General features: G+C 36.6%; 1 protein-coding gene across 3 annotated transcripts in view; it reads left to right on the top strand.

Moving 5' to 3' along the window:
* The window catches only part of AKAP7 (A-kinase anchoring protein 7), a 128,788-nt gene that overhangs the window by 73,246 nt on the left and 41,962 nt on the right, over positions 1–13,580 (top strand). For all 3 annotated transcript variants that reach the window (XM_061427992.1, XM_061427991.1, XM_061427990.1), the window contains exon 7: positions 105–252. In XM_061427992.1, the coding sequence (XP_061283976.1) occupies positions 105–252 (148 nt within the window). The remainder of the gene's footprint in view (positions 1–104; positions 253–13,580) is intronic.

Genomic DNA, 13,580 nt, shown 5'->3' on the forward strand with positions numbered 1-13,580 from the left:
TGTATATCAAAATGTACTATCAGGTTCTAAGAAAGTGATAAAGATATGAATTGGTTGCCTAAATGAAATGATTGATTGATGTGATTTTGTCTTGTCATTTCAAGGGAGTGAAAAAAATAGACCCCAAATTATATGAAAAATTTATCGGCCATAGATTTGGAGAAGAAGTGGTACACTGTATAGATCTTTGCTCCATGCTGAAGAAAAAGCAAAGTAATGGCTATTATCACTGTGAGTCTTCAATTGTGATTGGTGAGTGGCATTTAAAAATTATTATCTTTGGTTTTGATTTCTTCAGCGTCATTTTGTTTTGGCAAATGTTTATGTTGTATGTTTTTCTCAGTGCCATATTTTCCTAAACATTATGTTTTGACAATAATACATTAAAAATTTTGTGGAACATATTTATTATTTATATTTATCAGTCAAGATGTCAGTACCAATAGTTTTTATGCTTCTGTGCTTTAAAATATAATCATCATGAAGTCTTGAAATGTTGATTCAAAATTCATTTCAGTGTAATTTTATTTTGTGAATATGAAAAAAGCATTTTCATCAGTGAAGGCCTATATGATCACAGCCTTCTATGACAGCTATTTTCATCTTTGCTGCTTTTAATTAGGAATAGACTGTGCCAGGCCAGAAAGTTTCACTCTGAGAAGAAAAAGCATAGGTGGCCTGCAGAGATCGAAAACTTGTCTTTCAATTTTTTCCTTAAGAAAAATATGTTTTGAGGGGAGACCAAGATTCATGCATAAATGCTCTGTCATCTTATGAGGGAGATGGCTTGTGATGAGACAGATTCATACACAGTTATGTTTCCAAGTACAGAGCATGTACACCAAAAGAAGAATGTGAAAAACTAGAACAGGGGTATTTCTCGTTTGCAATGTGGCTGTCTTTCAAAGGAACCTGATCTGTTGTGTTTGAAATTTACTATTTCAAGCTGGGCAATCTTCTTACAAAATTGTGAACTTCAAGACAACATCATTTGTATACTTTTTAAGTGATGTGAAAATAGAGAAGATAAAAACATGTATCTAAATATCTCAAGGGTCTTCAACCAAGGTACTTTATTGCCACCATCAAGGTCAGCTTGAAGAAAACCTATGGAAATATACATCCTGAAAGAATCTTTATACAGAAAGTATTTTTAAAATGTTCAAGAAGACAATTTTATTTCTAAATTCTCATCAGAGAAGCCATTTTACCTTCCAAAGATCTTAGCCCTCTTAAACAGAAGATATTCAGTATGTCATTTGAATTTTGTGTTCTGAAACATGTCAAGTGTGTTTTAAGGAAGACTTTTTTGTTTTCAGAACCTCTGTAAGAGAGCTGGCTTCCATCAAAGTTTTGATGCGGACCAAACATTTCTCTTTAGGTTCACTGTAAAAAGCAAATTTAAATCCTTCTTGCATAATACAGATTTTGGCTAGCTTTCCATATCTTGTCTGTAATTACTTTAGGCCAGCCTTGAAGGAGAACTCAGTGCTTCATTGCCTCTCCCACTCCTATTTTTTTAAAAAAGAGCAACATGTAGATTTTACTGAAGGTATTGTGGGCTTGCATTATGCAGTTCACAGCATGGATCGCCAGTATTGCCATTACACAGCTCTGTTCAGCTCACCCCAAATTACTATGCTCCACTCACTGAATTTTCTTTTACTGCTCCTTTCCAGCTCGGTTTCTAAAACTCCCCTTATCCCAGGCAATTTCTCTCGACTTTTTCTCTCAGGCTCTTTATCTCTCATCATTTTCTAACTCAGAGCAATTTAGCTTCTTTCAAATTTCACCCATATGGATCATTAAGATTATTTAAAAAATGGTTTTTGCCTGTTGCACATAATCTGTATTCTCCTACCATTCTGAACATTACTGTCGACATTGAAAATGATAATTATTTTATAATCATTAACCAATTTTAATACACACTAGAGTCTTATATTTGCTGTGGATAATTACTGATTTTCTTGATCTTACCTGAGTTTTACAGCAGAAAATATTGGGCAGGATTCAGGACTCTTTCTTTGTGAGTTTCATTTCTTGTTCAGATTTTTTTTTTGTATTATCTTTAAAAAAGTTTTTTTATTGGAGTATAGTTGATTTACAATGTTGTGTTAGTTTCAGGTATACAGTGAAGTGAATCAGTTTTTATATATATATATATATATATATATATATATATATGTATTTCCCCTTTTTCAGATTCTTTTCCCATTTAAGCCATTGCAGAGTATTGAGTAGAGTTCCCTGTGCTATACAATGGCTCCTTATTAGTTACATATTTTATGTATAGTGGCGTGTATATGTCAATCCCAATCTTCCAATTTATCCCTCGCCCTCCTTTACCCTCTGGTAACCATAAGTTTGTTTTCTACATTTGTAACTCTATTTCTGTTTTGTAGATAAGTTCATTTGTACAATTGTACCCTTTTTTTTAGATTCCACATATAAATGATGTCTGTCACGTGGTATTTGTCTCTGTCTGACGTGCTTCACTCAGTTCGACCATTTCTGGGTCCATCCATGTTCCTGCAAGTGGCATTATTTCCTTCTCTTTTTTGTGGCTTAGTGATAATCCACTGTGTCTATGTTCCACATCTTCTTTATCTATTCCTTTGTTGATAGACATTTGGGTTGCTTCCGTGTCCTGGCTGTTGTAAATAATGCTGTTGTGAACACTGGAGAGCATGTATCTTTTTGAATTATGGTTTTCTCCTGATATATGTCCAGGAATGGGATTGCAGGATCTTATGGTAGCTCTATTTTCAGTTTTTTAACGAGTCTCCATACTGTTCTTCATAGTGGGTGTACCAGTTTACATTCCCACCATCAGTGTAGGAGGGTTCTCTTTTTTTCACAACCTCTCCAGCATTTATTGTTTGTATAATAGATTTTTGATGATGACCATTCTTATCAGTGTGAAAGTGAAAGTCTTTCAGTCTTTTGTGACTCTTTGCAACCCCATGGACTGTAACCCACCAGACTCCTCTGTCCATGGAATTCTTCAGGCAAGAATACTGGAGTGGGTTGCCATGCCCTCCTCCAGGGGATCTTCCCAACCCAGGAATCAAACCCAGGTCTCCCTTATCTCAGGTGGATTCTTTACTGTCTGAGCCACCAGGGAAGCCCTCCTGACCAGTGTAAGGTGATATCTTATTTGTAGTTTTGGTCAAATAATTAGTGATATTGAGTATCTTTTCATGTGCTTTTTAGCCATATGGGTGATTTCTTTGGAGAAAGGTGTTTTTTAGATCTTCCACCCTTTTGTTCAGATTTATTTGGCTGACATTTGGTATGGTTGCTCTTTAATTTGATCCTAATTCAAATATAATGTCTGTTTCCTGAACCTTAAAACCAGTATTGTGTTGTATACAGAGAATGGGACAGATTTCAGATGATCATAAGGCATTTTGTGTTCAGAATTCTAGAGTAGAATTTGGGCTTCAGGAACTCTGGGAACCTCCTGAAATTATTCATAAAAGTGTATATATAGATACATATGTGAATTTTTTGGCAGAGAGAATTTTTAGATTTGCATATTTCCCATCTTAATTTGTTAATGGTGCATTCTTGGATAATACTGGGTTTCAAATCACTGATCTTCTTTTCAGCTGTCTCAGTTATATTGTTTAGGACATTTTAAAAATACCAATGACTATATGCTTCATTTCCAAGATTTGCAGTTGATTTTTATCATATTTTCCTGCTCGGCTCTTTGCTTATGGATGTATTCCTTCATTTATCTCTTTGATGATTTCAATATAATTAATTTTGAAAATTCTTATCATATTTGAAGATCCAGTTCGTATGAATTCTTCTATTTGTTGGGTCTCTTGTGGCACTTGATTTTCTCTGGTGCTTTTAAAGTTTTTCTGAGAACTCATTTAACTATGTATGTTTCCCAGTCATAACCCCATGTGTGGTTTTGCAGATGTCTCAGCCCTGGTCCCACAGGGTAATTGCTTTGTATTAGGAACTGGCAGCAGCAAGCTATTTTTGTCCATCAGGAGTTGGATTTCATTCTTCTTGTGTCTCTTAATAGTTTGTGAGGATTTTTTTTTTTAAGAGTAAAGATGATTAGCCTTTTGCTATATTGGCTTCAGATATTTGCCAGGTTTTATTTTGCATTCAGTTTTGGTCACAAGAAATTTTTCATATTAGATGTTTTTTAGTTTTGTAAAATTATAGATACAAAAATTCTGTGATTTCTTTAATTATTGTGACTAGAGTCATCTCCAAACTAAAAATTTGATACATTTTCATTTATATTTTCCTTTGCTTTTTTGGTTATTTTTACATGTGAGCTTTTCATCTATCTGGTGTGATCATTAATTAAGTACTCAGACACTCAGATTAAGAAAGAAATTCAGTTACTAAAAGTGGGTGTGAAATAGAGCTTTAGTTTTAGGAAGTTTTTTTTAGAATTTTTTTTGCACCCCACCAACCTTACTGTGTGTTCCGAAGATCACTAATTAGCAACCCTTCATGTTGTCTTGGGCTTCCCTGGTGGCTTAGTTGTAAAGAATCTGCCTGCTGATACAGGAGATGCAGGTTTGATCTCTGGGTGGGGAAGATCCCCTGGAGAAGGAAATGGCATCCCACTCCAGTATTCTTGCCTGGGAAATCTCATGGGCAGAGGAGCCTGGCAGGCTACAGTCCATGGGGTTGCAAAAGAGTTGGACACGACTTAGTGACTAAACAGCTACAACGTGTTGTATTAATACTGGACTAACACAGGGTTTTTGTTTGTTTGTTTTTATAATTGTTGCCAGTTTAGGGGTAATTTTACTTAAAAAAAAATCTGGGTTTCTGGTGCCTTTGAACAATCAAAAAATATGGCCACACCTGTTTCACGATCTTGAATGCAGTGATTTCCTGGGTGGGTACACCTTGAAAGCAGCTACCTTTTGTCATCCCCTCACTCTTGTTCTTCTTTTACAATTTGCTTAACTCAGTCACACTACCTCCGTGGTTCCTGACAGCATCTGAGTTTGGATCTCCTGGCAGCTGTTGCTGTTCCCTGGGCCTGCTTTAGGTTTCCATGCTGAGCATTTTCCTCTCCAACTTCTGTCATTGTGCATCTTTATCTGGAGTGTTAGGGGGAAGTTTGGTAGGTTATGGAGGCAATAGTCATACATTCAGATGCAAGAAAAAAGTACTACTTTTTAATTCTCATCAAAAATTTGGTTGATAATATGCTTACTTAATATTGGGCTGTAACTTCTTACAAACCTAACTGCATTCATTAATCATTTAAAATACAATTTTTTTTTTTATGTATAAAACCAGTCCTTCCTGGTGAATCCAGGAATGAAATATAGCTCAGATGTCCTAGGGTGGTGAAAGCTCTTCTCTGTGAGCTACTTACTGGAGTTGAGTGTATTAATTTTTCCCTGGCAGCTCTGTTCCATTTATATTTCCTTTGGGAAAATAATTGACTAAATGACACCCTTTGGAAGATTGATGAGCAATTTAGTGCTTGCAAAGACTAGTTTACTTTCAGCTGTCAGATATTTCTCATAGGAGGCAGTGGAGAATTTGGAAAGGTCTAGAAGGTTTTTTTTTTTCCAGGCCCGTGTACTTCTTTATAACTTCAGCAAGCAGAGGTACAAATGTGATTTTCTGGGAACCCTAGCTGTTTAATAATAATTACTCATCATTAATTTAATAAATGTTATTGAGTGTGTATGATGTGTATACTCCTCTTGGGTATCACAAGATACAGAGAAGTGTAAGACATAGTCCTTAAGAGTATACAGTGTCATTGGGGAGCTAAGACTACATCTGAAAAATGGAGAGGGAGGAGGGGTAGATGAATAGAGCTTCATCCATAACAATGATGGGTTTTGATAGGACACAGTGGAAGAAGCATATAACTTTAGCTTATAGGAGAGCTGGGCGTGGGGAGTTTCAGGGTTTGGATAAATAGGATGAGATGGATAGTAGAGAAAGGACACTGTCCAGGAACAATAGGTACAGTTTACAGGGGAGAGAAGCAGTACATTAGGAGGCAGGACAGAGCAGAGGTAATATTAGTGATGATATTAAAGTAGCCACTTCCTGTCATGGAACACCATTTTTTCTCGAAAAACGACCTTTAGACATTTTTTGTTTCCACATTTGGGTATTTGGCAGCCATTTTCTTGAAATAAACCTGTCACATCAAAGAAAACTGACATCGTTTACCGCTAATAATAAAACTCAAGGTTTCAGACAATAGTAAGAATTTAAGAAAACTGATCTATTACTGTGAGTAGACAGATTCCTAAACTTCCCCACTTTTTTTAATGGAAAATTTTATACAGAAAGAGAACAGAGTAGAATAAGGAACTCGGTTTTCCCAGGTTGTTTTTATCTATCAAACTTTGTTTTTACTTTTTTGAGGTATAACTTACACTCAAGATTTGTACCTGTTTAAAGTGTATAAGTTGATGAATTTTTAACATATGTATGTACCTATGAAACCATTATCATTATCAAGATACTGAAAATTTCCTTTCCCTCAGACATTTATTTGCTCCTCTTTGTAATCCGTAAAGACTTTCCTAGTAAGAAGATGTGATATTAATGAATTTTTTGATGTTATATAATGAAATATGTCAAAATATGGAGAATCTTTGTAACTCAGTGAATCTGTATTTTTAAAATGACTGATGCGTGTTGTTACAAAGACATGTGTGGATAAAAGATCCATTAATATTCAAGATAGACCAAAAGATTTGACTGTAAATAGTATGAAAGTTTATTGATCCATTTTAAGATTCAACATTGCAATTAAGCTTTAAGAAACTACAACTTGTTGAGTTTCAGTGTAATATCAAAGAATGTCCACAGTTATCTGAAAAGGCTATTATTCTCCTGCATTTTTCAAATATACTTCTCTGTGAGGCTGGATTTTTCTTATACTTCAAATGAAACAACATATTGCAACAGATTGAATGCAGAAACAGATATGAGGATAAATCTTTGATTAAGTTAGACATTAAAGAAAGTCACAAGACTGTAAAATAATGCCATTCATCTCACTATAAAATTTTTAATTAACAATATAGTTATTTTCACAAAACATTTGTGATGACATTATATATATAGTGAATTTATCATTGATAATTTGAAAAGAATGAAATACATTTAAAAATCTTTTCATTTCTAATGTAGTAAATATACCAAATAAACAAAAGCTCTTGGTGGGAGAGATTGTAGATAAGTATTAACAGTGTAGCAGAGTCTTGAGGCCAAAACATTTAAGAACTTTTGCTTCAGTACATATATCCAAGAAAACTATGAAAAAATTTATTCCTCAGACAACTCTCTAAGCTTAATTTTGATCAATATTTCCAACCATTTCTTTGAACAGATTAATTTTGATGGCTACTCAGTTATCTCTCTATAAAATATAAATGGTTTGATTCCTCTCTCCTTAATTTTTTTGTTCATCCCTTTAAAATTTCCATTTTAGCATCCTGTGGTTAAAAATGTGACAAGTAGAAAAATACCCAAGACTGACAATAGCATATCTATGTGAAATGATATGTTAAAATCATATTATGTGACACTTATATTCTGTAGGAATATAGGAATGCCTCTTTTGTGGTGGGCGGGGCCAAAAATTTTGGTCTTGTTTTCTTTTGCACAGACTGACAGGGAAATGATTAAGAAAATTTCATCTCTACTTAAACTGTTTAAGATGAATCTGTTTCAAGCATGTTAGAAGAAGGAAAAGTAAAAATACAGTTTATCACCTAAGGGAATTGTACATTGTTTTTTCACCTGAAAACTTTAGCATCTAGAAATTTTCCCTGTTCAAAATTATCATGTAATTTAATGAGAGCTGAGTGCAAGGTATTTAATTATTTACTCTATGGCACATAAATTGTGTGACCATGTAATTTATCATCCAAATGGTACCCTTGGAAGTGTACTTTGCTGAGTTAGAAGAAAACCAAGAAAACCAAGTTATCCTGGTTTAACAGACTTATGTCATCCTACCTAGAAATCATAATGTTCTTGAAAAGCAGAACCTTTGACATGGTAGAATATTATATTTCAAGTGCCAGTCTTGTTCCTTTTTATAATCTAATAGTCTTCTTACAGGTTTTCTTGATGAAACCTGTAAGAAAGTTTCCCTGATGAAACCTGTCTACTAAGAAGAAATTATTTAAAATTTCATTGTTATGCTCAAATAAAAATGAAAGAGAACTAATAGTTGGAACTCCCAGCTTGCTTTTTTACATCTGCTTGAATTAGAGGAAGTTGCAAGATAAGTAACTGAGCAAATTAATCTTAGTGATGGCTCACTGTATTTTAACGGGTATATCAGTTATTAATCTGATGCTAACACAAAGTGGCAGCTGTGAAGGGTGTTTTGAAAATCCAACCATCAGTTGGCCTGGTTTCAAACCTTATGATTTATATTAGATGCCTTGGGAATCTTACATATGAAAGGGTTAGTTCAGTTCAGTCGCTCAGTCGTGCCCGACTCTTTGCGACCCCATGAATCGCAGCACGCTAGGCCTCCCTGTCCATCACCAACTCCCGGATTCACTCAGACTCACGTCCATCGAGTCAGTGATGCCATCCAGCCATCTCATCCTCAGTCGTCCCCTTTTCCTCCTGCCCCCAGTCCCTCCCAGCATCAGAGTCTTTTCCAATGAGTCAACTCTTCGCATGAGGTGGCCAAAGTACTGGAGTTTCAGCTTCAGCATCATTCCTTCCAAAGAAATCCCAGGGCTGATCTCCTTCAGAATGGACTGGTTGGATCTCCTTGCAGTCCAAGGGACTCTCAAGAGTCTTCTCCAACACCACAGTTCAAAAGCATCAATTCTTCGGCGCTCAGCTTTCTTCACAGTCCAACTCTTACATCCATACATGACTACTGGTAAAACCATAGCCTTGACTAGACGGACCTTTGTTGGCAAAGTAATGTCTTTGCTTTTGAATATGCTATCTAGGTTGGTCATAACTTTCCTTCCAAGGAGTAAGCGTCTTTTAATTTCATGACTGCAGTGATTTTGGAGCCCAAAAAAATAAAGTCTGACACTGTTTCCACTGTTTGCCCATTTATTTCCCACGAAGTGATGGGACTAGATGCCATGATCTTCGTTTTCTGAATGTTGAGCTTTAAGCCAACTTCTTCACTCTCCTCTTTCACCTTCATCAAGAGGCTTTTTAGTTCCTCTTCGCTTTCTGCCATAAGGGTGGTGTCATTTGCATATCTGAGGTTATTGATGTTTCTCCTGGCAATCTTGATTCCAGCTTGTGTTTCTTCCAGCACAGCGTTTCTCATGACGTACTCTGCATAGAAGTTAAATAAGCAGGGTGACAATATACAGTCTTGACATACTCCTTTTCCTATTTGGAACCAGTCTGTTGTTCCATGTCCAGTTCTAACTGTTGCTTCCTGACCTGCATACAGATTTCTCAAGAGGCAGGTCAGGTGGTCTGGTATTCCCATCTCTTTCAGAATTTTCCACAGTTTATTGTGATCCACACAGTCAAAGGCTTTGGCATAGTCAATAAAGCAGAAATAGATGTTTTTCTGGAACTCTCTTGCTTTTTCCATGATCCAGCGGATGTTGGCAATTTGATCTCTGGTTCCTCTGCCTTTTCTAAAACCAGCTTGAACATCTGGAAGTTCACAGTTCACGTATTGCTGAAGCCTGGTTTGGAGAATTTTGAGCATTACTTTACTAGCGTGTGAGATGAGTGCAATTGTGCGGTAGTTTGAGCATTCTTTGGCATTGCCTTTCTTTGGGATTGGAATGAAAACTGACCTTTTCCAGTCCTGTGGCCACTGCTATGTGGTAAATTTAACTGATAAATTAAACATCACTGCTAGAATGATATAGTGATAATTTGTGATATTGGATGTGAGTTTGAGTGAACTCCGGAAGATGGTGATAGACAGGGAGGCCTGGCGTGCAGCGATTCATGGGGTCGCAAAGAGTCAGACACGACTGAGCAACTGAACTGAATTGAACTGACTGATGATATATGTGTATAGCCTTTAAGTGTATTTTAAGAAACATGAAAGTAAATATTGAATTCCAAATAAAAAGAAAAATGAATGAAATGATTAGAAGGCAGAGTCTGCAGTCAAAGGGAACTATTAAGATATAGGAAATTAATGTTAGAAAAGCCTTCTGATTGCCAAACATTATGGATAACTGGCCCATCACATCACCTAATTGCCTCTGAACACATTTTTTTTTTTAACCAAGCTAGTATATTAATGTTTTCAAAGTACTTAGCACAATGCCTGACATAAAGTTATAAAATGTTAGTTATTAAGATTAACAGCAGTAATAGTTATATTAGAATACTTATTGTAACAGTACTTATTCCTGACATCAGAACACCCACTCAGATTATTATAAATTTGCTTTATTCCTAATGCTTTCCTTAAATTGGCATGGTATTAACACTGGTACATTTCAAAAATAAAAATACCATATATAAATAAAATGCATGTATATACACACATGCATATACTTACATGTGTTTATCCATCAGATACCTTTGTATGCGTGCTCAGTCACTCAGTCATGTCCAGCTGTTTGCTACCCCAAGGACTACAGCCTGCCAGGCTCCTCTGTCCATGGAATTTCCCCGGGCAAGAATACTGGAGTGTGTTGCCATTTCCTACTCTAGGGGATCTTCCTGACCCAGGAATCGAACCTACGTCTCCTGTGTCTCCTGCATTGGCAGGCAGATTCTTTACCACTGAGCTGCATTATTTTATATTGCATATACATATTTATGTGTAATTTATGTATATAAATACAATGGTAAAGATAGAAAATGGACTTTATTATTTTGGGGGCTATGAAAAAAACACAGTATAGTGTTATTTATGTTTTGTATAAAATACCTAAAGCAATAACTGTTGCTAACAGAAAGAACAGCATTTTGTCAGTTCATGAACTGTGGCTCTATTTGATCTTATATTGACTACAGTATTCAGGGAAATATTTTGTTTTGGTTCTGGCTATGAGTAAAGGAAACTACATTTGATTATCACGTGGTTCATACCAGGGAACCGTAGCTGCCAAATATATTTTCACTGCTAACAGCTCCCATAAAAGCCAGAGCTTTTACTTAAGTCAGTCTTAACCTAATACACTTTAGAGAAAGAGAGTTCACAGTTGTGCTCCAGCTATGCATTTTTAGCAAGAATTTAGTTTATAAGTATGGCATGAGTGAGTAAAAGTCACTCAGTCATGTCCAACTCTTTGTGACCCCATGGACTGTACAGTCCATGAAATTCTCCAGGCCAGAATACTGGAGTGGATCACTGTTGCCTTCTCCAGGGGATCTTCCCACCCCAGGACTCGAACCCAGGTCTCCCGCATTGCAGGCATATTCTTTACCAGCTGAGCCACCAGGGAAGCCCTAAGTATGGCATACATTTATCTATATAGGATAGGTGTTTAAAAAAATTAGCATGCCACCCTTTATCGATGATTTACTTTTCAGGACTTTTTCTTTGCTCAGAACTATTTAGACCTTTTCAATCATTTTTCTAATTAAAAAACATTTTTCAATTATTTTATTTTTGGCTGCAATGGGTCTTCATTGCTGTGAGTGGGCTTTCTCTAGTTGCGGTAAGCCAGGGCTACTGTCTCGTTGCTGTGCAAGGGCTTTTCACTGTGGTGGCTTCTCTTGTTGCAGATCACGGGCTCTAGAGTGCATGGGCTTTAGTAGTTGTGGCACACGGGATTAGTTGCCCCACAGCATGTGACATCTTCCTGGACCAGGGATTGAACCCATGTCCCCTGTACTGGCAGGTTACAATGTGAACCTACCTAGGTTACAGTGTGAACCTAACCTGGTGAAGTAGGTTACTTCACTGGACCACCGGGGAAGTCCCACTTTTCTAATTTTAAAGAGACCAAACAGTAGATACCACATTTCTATTAAAAGTTAAATATAAAACTCTAGAGGCCACAGGGGTTTGCCTGTTCTGAGTCCATTTTCTTCCCACCCTGATTCCTGGTTGGCAGAGCCCTTCTTCCCTGTGAGACAGTGAACTTCAGAGCATGTGGGGTCCACTTTAGCCCTTCAGGTGATTGGTCCCATTCTTGCCAGTGATTAGTTTAGGAAGTGGCATGTGACCCATTTCTGATAAGTGAGGACAAGTCTGCTTGGGATCCCAGAGAAAAGTTTTTTTGATGATGCGTAGTTTGTTGGGAAGAAGACATCATTATTTTTAGCTGGAAATTGTTGAATATACATGTGACCCTGGACTTTGCAGCATCGTAACCATAGGGACAGTAGGGGACTTCACGCCTGATGTGCTGAGTATGGGAGACTGGAACATGACTCTTGATGATCTTCTTTTTTAAATTTATTTTTAATTTGAGAGTAATTGCTTTACAATGTTGTGTCGGTTTCCGCTATACAACAGCGTGAGTCAGCCGTAAGTATACATATATCTCCTCCCTCTTGAACCTGCTTCCCATCCGGCCCTTGATGATCTTCTTAAGCCACAGAATTAACCAACCTAGAGCAACTCTACCTTAGATTATAGGGGTAGTGACATTTAAAAATTTCTTACCATCTGAGTCAAGAGTTTCCCGTTACTTGCAGGTGAATGCATCCTAACAGATGTAACACAATTTGGGTGTGAATTACAGAATGTATTAGCAGAAAATACTCAGTGTTTTATGTATATTTAAACACAGTTCTGACAGTTACTAAAACTTTATGGTTGAATCTATAAACAGAAAGAATACTGACGTAGTGTGCCAGATGAGTGTCAGCCTAGGCCCTGGTGGATCATGACAGGTCCTGAGACCTGCCGAAACCAATCTTGATGTAACTGCATTTCATCTAGTATAAGAAAATTTTCTTTTCATTATCTTGGGGATTCCCTTTCATTCTTCTGTATTACTTTGTGTTATTAGAGGAAAAAAGAATTAATCATTATATCCTGAGTCATTAAAGCACCCTTTATTTGAAGTCTTCAGATACTTTACATTGCAGTAAATGTGACTGACTGTTGTGCTGTCAGTGAATCAAGACAAACAGTGAACCACTTTCAGAACTAAATATAGATTTGAGGATATTCTACGTAAAGAATTAGGACCTGTGGGAAAAAACCCAATAAGTTGAGAACTATAAAACCAAATTTTGTGTTGTTTACACTGTTAAACTACAAATAAACTCATTACTTATTGGTTAGCTTTTTGAAATATTTTTTTTTCTTCCCGTGAAGGATGTGTCTTTCTCTCTGAAAGGTGCATGGCATTAGAGGATTAAAGGCACTTGAATGAGAAAGCAGCCATGTCGGATAATGCAAATACTGGCCAGCAGATTAAGTGTATTCTCTGCTCTTCTTTCTTTTTTAAAATAGGTTTTAACATGCAGACATTGAACTTGCCTGTGAGTAACTCCTGTCAGCTTTTGTGAATTCATTGTTACTGCCTGCAAAGGAGGACAGACTGTAAAATGCAGACCTGAAGAGTATCTGTCTAGAGTAGATGACTGTTACAGGCCTTTGTCGCCCTGGTGCTGCTTTGCCTTCATAAAACTGCCGAATAGGATTTACCACAGTGTGAATTCTGGGCTTTCTCCTG

This window comes from Bos javanicus, chromosome 9 (assembly GCF_032452875.1).
Source record: "Bos javanicus breed banteng chromosome 9, ARS-OSU_banteng_1.0, whole genome shotgun sequence".
Classification (NCBI taxonomy): domain Eukaryota; kingdom Metazoa; phylum Chordata; class Mammalia; order Artiodactyla; family Bovidae; genus Bos; species Bos javanicus.